Here is a 14,695-nt window from a genome sequence, read left to right as displayed (position 1 = left end):
CGCCTCTTGGTGAGGCAGCACTGCCTGGACTGCTCACCACTGACTTCACATGCTGCCACAGCTCCAAGCTTTCTGGCCGAACCCTGATTGTGGCTTCTGACATATAGCTAGGGAGATGCCTTGAGGGATACTGCTTGTTTGAACCACTTGATGTTGCTCAGTAAGGCCACCATAGTACCTCTTACTTGCTCTGGGGCTAGGGCTTCTCAAGGGTGAGGCACAGTTTTGTATTGGCTTTTTGTTTTCTTTCCTCAGCCTCTTCGGTGATCTTTGGTCTGAAGGGCTATGTGGCAGAGCGGAAGGGTGAGAGGGAGGAGATGCAGGATGCCCATGTCATCCTGAATGACATCACTGAGGAGTGTAAGCCTCCGTCATCCCTCATGTGAGTACTTCGATTCCAGCAAGCCTGGTTGATGTATGTTTCACCTCTGTTCTACTAAGCTTTGGGCTGTATGAGGGTGGTTCTCCAAGAAAGACTGATGTAATGAGTGGCCTGCTTTTTGCATCAGTGGATCATAGATGGGAGACTTTTGTCACAGTGGAACAGGCAGTTGCTGTTGGTATTTGGTGGGTAGAGACCATCGCTAAGTATGGGACTGCCTCTCAACACAGATTTGCCCAGCCTGAACTTTGAGCAGGGCTGCATCTGTGTGCTAAGTGGGAAGTGCTCCCCTGCTGTGGGCTCTCTGATGTTGTACTCTCACAGTGACTGATCAGCTTCTGGCAGAGTGCTCTTACTCTGTGTCCTAGAGAGTGGACAGATTGGAAGTCACTGAGTAAGGTCTACAGGAAATGTGGGTGTGGTGGTACGTGCTTGTCATCCTATCCTGCAATCCCAGCACTCGGTGGGTGTGGAGTTCCTGGCAAGCCTAGAACTACGAACTGAGGCTCTGCCTCCAAAACAAGAAGAAAACAAACCCAACAGAGTCTGATGGCACTGGGAGAGGCTATCCAGACAGATAAGGGCCCAGAAAGACCAAAAAAGACACAATGGCCTGGAAGAGAGAAAGCAATGTTTTTTGCAGCTACACACGTGGAACTGAAGCCTCTGATCAGTTCTCAGACCTGGAAAAAACAAGCAGATGCAGCACATTGCATGACTGTTAACATTCTGTTATATACATAGTATCATATGTATATATGATTGAATAATTGAATCATTACACATTTCATCTGTAATTTCCTAAGGTGACTCATGCTACCTGACTCTGTTACACAGGTGGTCCAGCTCCAGGTCTTACTAGCGCTGTGTTCCTCCTAACTGGGGTTTGGTGGGTTCCATACTAATGCTTATTAAAAGCTCGACAGCAGCTCGGTGACACAGACTCCCAGGTCAGATGCTAGCCAGTCATTAACTTAACTGTTGGCTCATTTCTGGACTAATGTCTCATGGGGTATAGTCAACTTCTGATAGGATATGTGCTAGAGAAGGCCAAGAAGATTAAGGGGGGTTGGGCAAGCAGTTGGGAAAGTTCCTGGCCTGAGTGACATCCCAGCTACTTTCTGTTGACATTTGAGTAGAAATGCTGAAAGGGAAAGAAAAGAAAAGTCAAGTTCATTCATCACAGATTTTTGTTTGTTTTCAAGACAGGGTTTCTCTGTGTAACAGCCCTGGCTGTCCTGGAACTCACTCTGTAGACCAGGCCGGCCTTGAACTCACAGAGATCCACCTGCCTCTGCCTTGGAAGTGCTGGGATTAAAGGCATGCACCACGACCGCCCGGCTCATCTGTAATTTCTGTAATGGAGAATTACATAATGTGCACACTGGATTTTCCCCTGACATGCAGTGTGCTAACAGCTGTTGTCTACCTCATCATTATGGCAGGCAACCGTTGCTGCAGAGCCAGTGGTCATGACAGAGATGGGAACATAGTGGTTCCCAAGCCAGGAAAGGGCTCTGGGAAAGTCTCCCCAGATAATACCCAGGTGAACAAAGACAGGTTGCAAGTTGTAAGGCAGATGAGGCTTGTTTCACCATGGTGCATAGTGTCTTACATTGCAGAGGAATTAGAAAGAGTTTGAAAGAAAAGCTGGTCTTAACATTAAATGTCATTTCTCATAGGCAGTTTTCTTCCTGATATAGTTTTTTAATTAACTTTTATTATTGTGTATGTTTAGGACATGGGCAGAGGGTCCATACATGACATGGTGCCTGTGTGGAGGTCAGTGGACAACTCTGGGGTTGATTTTCTTCATCCACCATTACATTGCTTCCAGGAATTGTCAGCCTTTTGAGGCAAGCTCTTTACCCAGTGAGCCATGGAGACGTGGTCATACTATGTAACCTTGGCTGGCTCAATATATAGACCAGGCTGATCTCGAACTCACAGAAATCTGCCTGCCTCTGCCTCCTTAGTGCCATGATTAAAGGCATGCACCACTACACCTGGCTCCTCTGTAGGGTTGGTTTGTTTGTTTTTATGGCTTTTACCATACAGGTGGGTTTTTTGACAAAAGTTGAATAGGAAATAGGAATAAGACTATCACCATAAGCTTTGAAGTTGGACATTAGTCAACATTTAAGTAACAATCGTGGAACTTCTTGTTCTTAAGGACATTTTTGACCAGAGTCTTGGATGAGTAACTTTTTTTGTTTGTTAAAGTCTGATTTAAATGGGATAAAATTCTGAATTCTAATTTCACTGTCTGAAAAATCATATAGCTTAGTTTTTAAATTTTTATTTATGTGTATAAGTATTTGCCTGCATGTATGTTTATGCACCACATGCATGCCCACTGCCCACAGAGGCCAGAAGAGGGCTTTGGATCCTCTGGAGCTTGAGTTATAGATGGTTTGTGAACTACCATGTGGTGCTGAGAACTGAACCTGAGTCTTCTGCAAGAGCAACAAGTGCTCTTAACTGTTGAGCCATCTCTCCAGCCTACAGCTTGGTTTCTGAAACAAAGGTGGTTTTGTTTTATGTCTTGAGACAGGGTCTCACTCTGTAGGCCAGGCTGGTCTTGGAACTCACAGTGTAGCCTAGGCCAGCCGGCTTCAAACTCTCAGCTGTTCTCCTCCTCTAGCCTCCTGTGTTTTAGGATTATGGGTGTAAACTACTATAGTGGACTCAAATTTGAGTTTCTAACAATTAAAATGCATGAAAATTATTTAAATATTTATCTCTTAAGCATTACTACCTTTTCCCCCATTACATGTTAGTATGACTGGTGTCTCAGCAATGTGACTTGCTCTGTCTCGGTGTTCATTGTTTGATGTAATGATGCCTGCATGTGATCCCAGCACTTTGCGGCAGGGGCACAGGTCTGTAACTGGAGGCCAGAGTGGGCTAAATATGGAGCCGCATCTCAGAATTAAACAAAACAAGCTTCAGTGAAGAGGTGTGATATGCTTTAAGGATGTAATTGATTGTTAATTAATTCTTCCAGTACTAGGGTTTCATACTTTGCTGTTTTTGATGGACATGGAGGAATCCGGGCCTCAAAATTTGCTGCACAGAATTTGCACCAGAATTTAATCAGGAAATTTCCTAAAGGTGAGACTGAGAACTGAGTGAACATTTGACTTGTCTCTGCTGTTTGCATGGCAGAGTCTTTCCTGTAGCTTGTTGTATTTCAGCAAAGTCACTGATGGGCCTGGGGTATAGCACAGTGGCTTGTTCACTTGCATAGCATGCGTGAGGACTATGTCCTCAGGACCACATATACTGGGTGTGCTGTTCATGAGGCAAGAGATCACAAATTAAAGGTCATTCTCAGCCACACAATGTGACCAACCTGGGCTAACATGAGAATGTCTCCAAAAAAAGTCACTTTTTTTTAAAGGGGTGAACTTAGGGGTCAGAAGTAAGGGGCTATGTGGATAGAGCATCATATCTTAGCCTCTGGTCAAGTGTCTGGGGTGTGGTTAGTGTCTTGTCTGCCTCCACAGTGGGAAAACCAGTACAACCAAGTTCCCATGGCGCTCCTACAGGTGAGGAAACAGACATTGTTAGTCAGGACGTGCTAGAAATAAGTTCATGTGTCAGCTGACCAGCAGAGCCACAGCCAGAGTGGGCACAGGCTTCCCTCTTGACAGGTTCTCTGTTTGACCCTTCTCTACCAGGAGATGTGATCAGTGTGGAGAAGACTGTGAAGAGATGCCTACTAGATACTTTTAAGCACACCGACGAAGAGTTCCTGAAACAGGCTTCAAGCCAGTGAGTATAACTCCACGCAGAATGCAGTGGGGTGTTTCCTGAACACCTTCCAGGCCTTAGGATGCTGTTCAGCACACTGCTTCCTGTCTCAAAAGTACCCACTGCCGTGTGTGCTCTTAAAACCATTAGCTTCAAAAGGAGGTGGGGCCAGTGAGGTGGCTCAGTGAGTCAGGATGCTGCCACTCCTTCTCATGACCTGAGTTCAATCCCTGGAACCCTCATGAGAAAAGGAGACACTGCTAAAAGTTGGCCTTGTACATGTGGCACATGTACACACAAATGCACGTGCGCACAATTCACATAAATACGGTAATAATCTTTTAAATAAAAACAAACAAAGAAACAGAAAAAGCAAAAATGCTTTTTAAGAGATGTGTTGTGGGGGCTGCAAAGATGGCTCAGGGGTTAAAGCACTGACTGCTCTTCCAGAGGGCCTAGGTTCAGTTTCCAGCACCCACATGGTGGCTCACCACTCTGTGACTCCAGTTCCCAGAGATCCAGTGCCCTTTTCTAGTCTCTACGAGCACCAGGTGTGCACTTACAGACATGTAGGCAAGACACTCATACATACAAAATAAAAATAGGAGAGGTTGTGTGTATCTCTGCATTGTAATAAGGAAAGATCTCACTCAGGCTGTGTTAGAAAGAACTGTTTGGCGTAGTTTTCATTTTCAAGAGAGGGTTTCACTGTGTATCCCTGGCTGGCCTGGAACTCTGCCTGCCTCTGCCTCCTGAGCGCTGGAATCAAAGGGGTGAGTGACCACTCCAAGCCCAAAATAAAGAGTTTTGTTTTAGCTTGCCATTCTGGATTTCAGGCACAGCATAGGGCAACCCAGTTACTTTAGCCCTTTGACTGAAGTGGCGTATCATGATGGGAGTATCAGAATGAATGCCTATATCTTAGCCAGAAAGCAAGAGACAAGGAAAATGGGCCAGAGTCCCCACAGTCCCCTTCAAAGGCATACATGCAGTAAGATTCCACATTGTGTATGAGGGCGCTTTCACAGTGACCTATGACCTCTCATAAGGCCCCATCCCCTAGAGGTCCATATCACTTCCTAATACCACTGTGGGATCCCAGCCTTTGACACAGGGGCATTTAGGGACCCTACCCATATTCAAACCATGAAGTAGTTTAGAGGATACAGTCTGTTTTGGCCTGGCAGACTTGCTGCTTGTCTCTAGAAGTTAGTTTCTGAGCACTTGCCAGTAGTAACTGCATTTCTGATGTGTTTCCCCAGGAAGCCTGCCTGGAAAGATGGGTCCACTGCCACATGTGTCCTGGCTGTAGACAACATCCTGTATATCGCCAACCTTGGAGATAGTCGGGTATGTGGCTCTTAGCCACCTGCTTAGTGACAGCATGTCTTGAGAGAACCTCAGCGAGTGTTGGTGGCTGGTTGGGCCTTCTAGTGGGGTTGCTACAAGGAGTATTCCAGTGGGCACCTGGGAAGGAATCAACAGCTGAGCTAGAGGCCAGGCTGTTCTCCCAGAAGACGCTGAGCTTCCTGTTTTAACACCCAGATCCTCTGTCTCTCCCCACAGTGGTTTTCCTTCTATGCATACTATTAAGTGATACTGTGGTTTAGGTCCTCATTTTTCTGACCTTAGTTGGTATTGAATGAAAGAATTAACACTGTCTTTCCAAAGCATTGTGACTGCAGAGTAACTTGAACACTGTGAGTGGGAAAGTACAAGGCCAAGCCCATCTGCAGAGCCCAGGGAGAAAGTCCAGGGTAGTGTAGGAAATGGCCTTGATCGATGGCATGCCGCTTTTCCGTCTAGCCCTGGGGCCCCTCAGTTGTCATGACCCCTCACACTTGAGCAGCCTCTACAACCCCCTCTCCTCTGCTGCTTACGGTTGGTTCCTCATCACTAGGAGGGCAGCTGTGAACCTCAGGTGACAGCCTGTCTTCACGGAGCTTATATTCTTGGGAGCCTCTGTAGACTAGTTCTAGTACGTAAGTGTTGAGAGCAAATGACTCTAACAGAGCAGGAGGAAAGGTGTGCCCTCCTCCAAATTCTTCAAACCCAGACCCAGTCTGAACCCTGGTTCTTTGTGTGATTTTAGGCATATTTCTCCTGGGCTTCAGCGTCCTCTCTGAAATGGATACAGTTACCATGGTCCTGGGAGCACAGCAGTGCTTGCTTGCCCATACCCTCACCTCTCGTAGACTCACAGACTTCTGACTTTGACCGTGATATTTGTCAAATGCCTTTCTTCTGTGTCACTGATGTGACAGTGACCATGTGAGTGATTGGCTACGGTCAACCAGCAAGGCTTATGCCAGAATTGACAACCAAAACGGGATTTCTCACCCTGAATGTGTTTGCGCAGCTTTCCTATATGCTGTCAGATTCTCTGAACTTCTCTGTGTCAGCAGGTGCTAAGTGTGAAGTCACTGTTAGTCTCCCTTCAACTGGTTCCTAGATCTGCTCACTGAATTTCCTGGCTTGTGATCTCTACCTTCCCAGGCAATCCTGTGTCGATACAACGAGGAAAGTCAAAAACATGCAGCCTTAAGCCTCAGCAAAGAGCACAACCCAACTCAGTATGAAGAACGGATGAGGATACAGAAGGCTGGAGGGAATGTCAGGTACCCAGGGGGTTTATGGGGCCCTGGGAACTGAGGCCTCAACCCACTTGAGGATTAAACATGCATGGTACACAGAAGTCAGATTTTGACACCCACTCTCAGGTCTGGCAATGCATATGGCTAACTTGTGGGAGTTCATTTATGTCTTAGGAGAGGCAGAGAGTGAGCGAGAAATGTCTCCCTGACTGAGCAGAAAAACAAAACCTGTCTCAGGCAGCTACTGACCACTTACTGTTTTCAGTGTATCTGAGAAGCTGCTTAAATACTGTCCTTGTTTGTTTGGTTGCTCTTGGTTTTTGATAAAGGGTCTCACGTAGCCCAGGCTAGCCTTGAACTCCTGACCTTTCTGTCTCCAACTCCTCACTGCTGGAATTACTGGCCTGCTTTACTGTGCCCAGCTTAAATACTGCCCTTTGTTGCACTGAATACATTAGAGTTTCCACCAGAGAGAAAATCTCAAGTGGTTAGTAGGACAGAGTCAGAGCTAGATGTGGTAATACCTGTAGTCTCAGGTACTTGGGAGACCGAGACAGGAAGATTATTTGAGCTCAGAAGTTCAAGGCCAATCTGGGCAATGTGGTGGACACTGCTCCAAAACTTCTTTAATGAAGGGGTGTCTTTGGAGTGTGTTGTTGCTGAGGTGGGACGCTCTGGCACAGAGGACTGTGCTTGCCTGCTGTGTCCTCGTCAGTTCACTCGCCACTGTCATTGAAGGCTATGGAACTCCTCCAGTTGGTCACTGTCCCCAGAGTGTAAAGGAGAACTGCAGTCTTGCTGTGGGGGAATTCTGCCACAAGGACAATGCCTTCGGAATGTGACCATAAATGGGTTCTGGTTCTTTCTACAATTTGTCCTTTAATTTAATTTAGTTTTTTTTCTGTTGAAGATAAATGTTCCAAAGTCTGATTTTAGTTGTGCTGCTGGGATGTTTTAAAATTGAAAGTCCTGTGGCTGAGAGCCTGGCTGTGTTGGGTTAATGTCCCTGTCTCCGCTTCAGTCAGAGCCATGTTGAGGGTCTTCCGTGGATGGGCTTGAACAAGCTGTTCCTTTGAGAAAAATGGGATGTGAGGCCAGAGGCTGGCAGAGCCTTTGTCCTGAGTAGTGGTCTACTCTCCTGCCCAAAGCTAGGACTGGTTCTTTCCTTCTTCCAGGTCATATTAAAAATTTCCAACATACAGAAAAATAACTTAAAAATAGTAAAGCAGATTTCATGATTTCCCACTGGACTCTGGTTAGCAATTGCCATGCTCCTTTCTGTGAGTGTATGGCTGCAGTAGACATTTGCTATGGATCTGTGGATACTCTGACGTCCACGCCTGCCGTAACTGAGAATTTCATACATTGTACTGTGTATTTTGATTGTACACACCCTCCATCTCCCATTGGGCCCTCTTTAATATGTCCTCTCCAAATTGCATGTGTCCTCCCTCTGCCTTTTTTTTTTTTTTTTTCAAAATTGAATTTCATGTTAGGCTTTGAACTATATTAGTCTAATCTAGTAGTTATTGAAGTCACCTACATTCTGAATTACCCATTTCTTCACTGTATCTGCCCAAATATTCCCCACAAACTGGAAGTTAGAGTTAAAGCCTTCTTTTGATTCAGGTTGTTGGAGCTGGAAAGGTGGCTCAAAGTTAAGAGTGCTTACTGCTCTCACTGAGGACTTGGTTCAGTTCCTAGCACCTGTACGCTAAAATACACTGTAACTTCAGTTCCAGGGAATATGACGCCCTCCTCTGGCCTCCATAGACGTGTGCATGCACACAAACACACTCAAGTGCATACACATTAATAAAAGTCATGTTTAGATTCAGAATTTTTTTTAATGATATTTATTATGGCCTGGCATGTAGTTTAATAGCCACCCTGCTACCGTGAACGGCCCTGGGTTTGATTGACAGCACTGACAATAAAATTATGGGGCTGCCCTGTCCTGCAGGAGACTGCTGTCTGCCGAGTCTCCGTACTCAGCTGTGTGCTTACAGCACTGCATTGTGCCTCCCTGGTAATCAGCAGATGGGCTGCAGAGGACGGACATTGTGCTTCCTGTCGGCAGCCGTCCTCCCTCTGTATTTGAAGGTGCTCTCTGAGGAAAGGCCCTCCCCCCGGGGAGAGTGGGAGAATTCCTCCTGAAAAGTAGGGAAATGTCTAAGGCTTTGTTCAGAGTCTGAAAAGATGTCCTGACCTCGGTGGGGTAAGGGTTCTTTCTGTCTTCTTGTGCCCCCTGCGGTGTCCTGCCTGAGCTGCTGTATGAAATGAATGCTTTATTGGTGTGACAGCTGTCCAGGCACAGCTGCTGGAAGAAGCTCCTTTGGGTGCTTCGCTATCCTGTTCACATTTGCCACCAGCTTTAAGACCTGGATCCCGTGCTGAGTGCTCATTTCTTCGGGGTGTTAATTCTTCCGGAGTTGGTTCAAGGGCAGAGTTAAACACTATAAAATCATAGGCTAGATAGCTATTTCTTTTTTTTTTTTTTTAAATGTTTTGTTTTGTTTTTAAAGATTTAATTTATTTATTATGTATACAGTGTTCTGTCTGCATAACGCCTGCAGACCAGAAGAGGGTGCCAGATCTCATTACAGATGGTTGTGAGCCACCATGTAGTTGCCGGGAATTGAACTCAGGACCTCTGGAAGAGCAGCCAGATGCTCTTAACCGCTGAGCCATCTCTCCAGCCCTGATAGCTATTTCTTAACCCAGTTTCTCATTACAGCATTTTTCTCTTCTTTGATTTAATATTTGTAGTTCTTTCCTATTGAAAACCTGGTTTATAATAAAAGTATATTTTTTTTGTCCAAATAGCCTCAAAATGATAGTCACAAAGTTACCGCTGTTTGATACTTTCCATATTCCTTGGTGTTTGGCTGACTTGGCATGTAATTCACTGTGTATGTAGTGTCACAGTGCTGGATGCAGGCCTGTCACATGCTGTGTCCAGGGATCCCGTCAGTACTGTGTGCAGGTGAAGGGACTGTTCGCACTGTTCTTGTCACTGCCTTGGTCATTAAGACCATTATTTCAGCTTTCAGTTTCAAGGCTTTTTTCCTCTATGAGTTGCATGAAAGATTGGAATCTTTCTGCATTGTTGTTGGGCACGGAGAGTGATGCAGCCACTGTGGAGACTACGGTTCGTCCAGGTTACATGGGATCACACAGGACACAGCAGCAAGCCCTGTACACCAGTGGTTCTCAACCTGTGGGTCACCACCCCCACAGGGGTTGCATATCACATATTTACATTACATCTTATAACAGTATCAAAATTACAGTTAGAAGTAGCAACAAAATTATTTTATGGCTGGGGGTCACCACGACATGAGGAACTATATGAAAAAGTTGAGAACTGCTGCTACACCATATTCTCGGTAGCCACAAGAGGGCAGCAGTGTGGTATCCATTGACAGATGACTGGAGGACAGTGTTACTAGCCTTCAGGAGGCACGAAGGCCTCATAGAGGCCACATGGATGAATCTTAAGGACATTGTGTGGAGTGAATAAGCCAATCACAAAAAACAAACGCTATGACTCCCTGTTGAGGACCCAGACTCCTAGAGCTTAGGATTAGGACAAGTCTTCTGGGTGGAAAGGGGATGATCTAGTGCTTAACTGGGAACGGAGGTTTATTTAGTTTAAATGGGCAGAGAGACCAGTCTAGGGATGGACAGTGGTGATGGCTGTGTGCCCACATGAATGTCTATAACGCCACCAAACAGCTTAAAATAGTTAATGCGGTTTATGGTGTGGGACTCTTACTCCCTTACCACATAGTTCAAAACACAAATTGAGTGAAGGGCGTTTAGAGAGGGCGGGTTTTCATCTCTGTTTACTAATACTTTTCTGGCGTTTCCTAAAAAAATAAGCAACTTTGTGATCATTACAATGAGGACAGTGTGCAGCAAGGATTCCTCTGAAGCACGAAGAGAGGTTATTTTTATTTTATAGGGAAGGATCTAGCCAGACAGGGAGAGGCTTTCTGAAGACACTGACATTGCAGTCCATCAGCGCCGTGCACCTGGGCCTGGGCTGAGTGCTAGTCTCGTGTCCTCAGGGACCAGAGCTTATGTCAGGCTCATATTTACTTGCTGCCTTTGGACATCTGCTCTCGGGGATAGAGCTCCCTCCTCCAGCCTAGCTGCACACAGCAGTGTGGATAGGCTTCAGAAGTCAGCAGTCTCCTTTCTTCAGCAGCTAGCTGAGCCCCAAATCCCTAAAGAGCAGGAAGGAGTCTTAGCTTGGGGGAACTAGAGTAGGAAGGTCTGAGGGCTGCAGAGGAGGTGCTCAGAGTGTGGGGCTGCTTCCTCCGTGGGTGCTCCCAAGCTGAGCACCCACACTGTTCAGCATTGCTCCTGGGTACTCACTTTGTTCCATTTCTATCTAGTAATATGTGTTCTAGAATGCTCTGCTTTTCCCAGGTGCCAGCAGAAGTCTTTAGGGATTAAAAAAGCATATTCATTCAGGATGGCTGAAGTGAGCCACTGTGGGTGACTAGAACCCTGAGGGGTCAAGGCTGGGCTCAGTGCTGTCTCCAGGTCTGTAGCACTAGCCTAGGAAGAACTTCCTGTCCCACCTGTCTCTCTGTACAGCATCTCATTTGTGACTTAGGAACTGCCGTGCTATTGAACCTACCACACCGCTTTGTCGTTTACTAAGTCTTAAAATGATGGCCTGAGGGCCCATGTGGTCACAGTGAGAGCCTGGGCTAGGTTGATTCTTAGGGGCAGTGGGACTCCACACTGGTTCTCTTGAGTCGTGGTGTCTGTATTAGGTGCCTCTTCCTATTTGCAGGCCATCCATCTCCTGTTTCTTCCCTGCCCCTCAGCAAAAAGAATGGGTAAGAATATAGTGAGAGTGTGGTCGTCACAGTGCCGATGTGAAGAAAGCACTTCAGCATCCAGGCGGCATAGCCCTTGGTGGTCCTTCTAGCCTGGCCTCGTCAGTTAGAATGCAGACCACGCTCTTTCCTGGCCACCTGAACATGGGCTGCTGCATGCTCAGTCATCTAAGGGGCCTAGGACCCACCCCGTCCTGTCCAGATAACTGGGCATGGGAAATTGGGGAAGGAGTGTAAGCGTTATAGTGAGATTCGCTGTTGAGCTCACCAGCAGTTAAGTTGGATGATGCCAGTTGTTGTCACAGTGTACAGCTGTATGAGTTCCCAGGCCCTAGGGGAACAGGACTGGAATGACCTAGGTTTATGTCTGCACCTCACCTGAGACAAATGTTACACTAGCCAAGTGCCTCCCAGCACTGGAGGCAGAGGCAGGCGGATCTTTGAGAGGCCAGCCTGGTCTAAAGAACAAGTTCTAGTACAGCCAGGAGAAACTGTCTTGAAAAACAAAAAGAAATGTCAGGCCCAGCTACCATGATCTCTCAGTTTCTGTTTTTGGGGACCTTTGACCTGTCAAGTGAGAGTTTGACATTGTTCTACTCATTTTAGAGATGGGCGTGTCTTGGGCGTGCTGGAGGTATCCCGTTCCATTGGAGATGGGCAGTACAAGCGCTGTGGGGTCACATCTGTGCCTGATATCAGACGTTGTCAGCTGACCCCCAATGACAGGTAAAAGCACATGGTCACCAGAGGTGTTGGTGTACGTGCACAGGGGCTTGTTTCTCTGTCTGACTTTGCTCCGATCTGTGTTCCATCTTTGCTAGGGACATTGCATGGCCCTGGGGTGTGGAGACAGACCGTGGTTTCTGGTTTCATGGGGTCTACAGTGGTCAGGGAACAAATGAGGTGGATACTTGGTTTATCACAGGAGTGTGGAAGTTGTCCTAGGAGGCTTTAGCAGTGGGAGAAGAGCATCCCTTCCAGAGGGACCATCCCAACCCATGTCAGCTCATTCAGGTAACAGCGTGAAGCAGCCAGGCCTGTGCTAATAGTGGTGACTGGGAAATGATGGATGGAGGAGGAAGTGAGAAAAGCTCTGGGGACAGATTAAGCAGCATCTTGGGTTTCACTGAGGCATTTGGGTTTTAGCTCATAAATGTAGTCACAGGAGCAGAGGCTAAGAAAGACTTCCTGTTCAGGCATCATCTGTTGCAGGTAGATCAAGACCAGGCATGGGCTTGTGAGGGTAGCATAGGGAGCCTAGCAAGGATGGCCAAGGACCAGGCTACAGAGCAGGGAGCTCTCCTGACCTCAGCAGGACTGAGCTGAAGCGGGGTGGGTGGCAGAGAATAGTAGCCACATGGCAGCCGCCTGGCATGGCTCTGACACCTGCCTGCCTGCCTGCCTGTGCCATGTTGTTAGCCATCCTAGAGTCTTGGGAGCCCTTTGTAGGGTTTCTTTATCGCTTTCTCTGCCCTGAATGAGGCCAAGCCAGCTAGCTACCTGACTGCGGTCTAAGCACACATCTGTGTGGTTAATTACTCGAATCTGACTAAAAATACTGGAAAGAATAACCTGTTTGACTTGTCCCCACCATGTCTCAATCTCAGGCTGTGTGCTCAGAAAATGTGGCTGGGCACGTGCCCTGTCAGAAGAGGCAAACTGTGGACAGGATAGGAAGCAAAGGCAGCTAACTACCTTAAAGCCAGGCCAGGCCAGCAGTGGCTGCCTCAGTGAGACATGGATGCTCAGAAGCTTCCTCTGGTCATCTCGGGGAGAGTGAGCTATGTTCAGACCAGAGAATGGGGGGATTCACTTTGGAATCTGGGGCCCTCAGGAGTGAAGCACTACCCAAGGGTGCCTCACTTAGCTTGCCCATAGCTCTCCATTCTTGGGCCTGTGGTGGTAGATCCCAGGGTGTGTTCCCTACACACCTGCTGTTGTCGTGGTTGTCCCTGAGGTGCCAGAATGCAGCATCTCTGTTGGTGGGTGGGGAAAATGTAGTCCCTCTTGTGGTATACAGCATCCTACCCACAACTCAAAGGAGTTTTAGCTTTCTTGTTTCTATTGCTTTAAAAAAAAAATTTGGCCACTGAGTTGTTGGACAGACACAAAGTTCCTGGTTTGGTTTTGGGGTTTTTTGTTTGTTTTTTGAGACAGGGTCTCACTATTTAGACCAAGCTGGCCTCAGAATCCACCTGCCTTTACCTCCTGAGTGCTGGGTTTAAAGGCATGTGCTAGCAAGCTCAGTTGGTTTTGGTCTTTTGAGACAAGGTCTTCTGTAGCCTCTCTGGTCTCAGACTTGCTCGGTAGCCAGAGTGACCCCTTCTCTACCTCTAGAGGACTGAGATTACGTATGTGTATGCCACTATCCTTTTATTTTTGTCTTTAGGGTACTGAGTATGGAACCAGGGCCTTCCTTGCGTTAGGCAGCTAACTAGTCTCCCACTGAACTGTCCCTCAGATCACCTCCTGTTAAAGAGATCGTGGCTGAAACCCCCTTGTTTCTTCTTCCCAATGTTGTAGGTTCATTTTGCTGGCCTGTGATGGGCTCTTCAAGGTCTTTACCCCAGAGGAAGCTGTGAACTTCATCTTGTCCTGCCTTGAGGTGAGACATCTTAGAGGGTGTGCCACTTGTCTCAGCTGCTCTTTACTTCCATACCCCTGTGTCAGGAGTAATTCTTGAAGTCTTCTCAACACAAACCCTGTTGGGGGCTCACCAGTCACTCTGTCCTGCCAGCCTTTGTGAGGGACAGAGCAGGCACTTCCCCGGCTGTAGTGTCTTGGGATAATGACAAAGGCTGATGTCCTAGTCACTCAGCTCCCATCCCTTTGGTAGGATGAAAAGATCCAGACCCGAGAAGGGAAGCCTGCTGTCGATGCCCGCTATGAAGCTGCGTGCAACAGGCTGGCTAACAAGGCAGTGCAGCGGGGCTCAGCAGACAACGTGACGGTGATGGTAGTGAGGATAGGACACTGAGGGCCTACACATGCGCTCTGGACTTGCAGGGTCCTTTTCTTTGTGCACGGTGTGTGTGCTCCTGTGGGACTTCTATGGCTGTAAATAAACGTTTCTTTTTTCCTAGTCATTGGAGTTCCTTTAATTTGCT

General features: G+C 47.2%; 1 protein-coding gene across 2 annotated transcripts in view; it reads left to right on the top strand.

The window, feature by feature from the left end:
- Positions 1 to 14,670, top strand: part of Ilkap (ILK associated serine/threonine phosphatase) — a 33,717-nt gene extending 19,047 nt beyond the window's left edge. For both annotated transcript variants that reach the window (XM_059278848.1, XM_059278847.1), the window contains 8 exons: positions 256 to 382; positions 3,390 to 3,496; positions 4,066 to 4,159; positions 5,401 to 5,488; positions 6,635 to 6,756; positions 12,195 to 12,314; positions 14,112 to 14,193; positions 14,425 to 14,670. In XM_059278848.1, coding sequence (XP_059134831.1) covers positions 256 to 382; positions 3,390 to 3,496; positions 4,066 to 4,159; positions 5,401 to 5,488; positions 6,635 to 6,756; positions 12,195 to 12,314; positions 14,112 to 14,193; positions 14,425 to 14,565 — 881 coding nt within the window. In that variant the 3' untranslated portion in view covers positions 14,566 to 14,670. The remainder of the gene's footprint in view (positions 1 to 255; positions 383 to 3,389; positions 3,497 to 4,065; positions 4,160 to 5,400; positions 5,489 to 6,634; positions 6,757 to 12,194; positions 12,315 to 14,111; positions 14,194 to 14,424) is intronic.
- Positions 14,671 to 14,695: the final 25 nt, after the last annotated feature.

This window comes from Peromyscus eremicus, chromosome 13, assembly GCF_949786415.1.
Source record: "Peromyscus eremicus chromosome 13, PerEre_H2_v1, whole genome shotgun sequence".
NCBI lineage: Eukaryota > Metazoa > Chordata > Mammalia > Rodentia > Cricetidae > Peromyscus > Peromyscus eremicus.
Note: the sequence above shows the minus strand (reverse complement) of the source record. Positions and strands in the feature narration are given on the sequence as shown.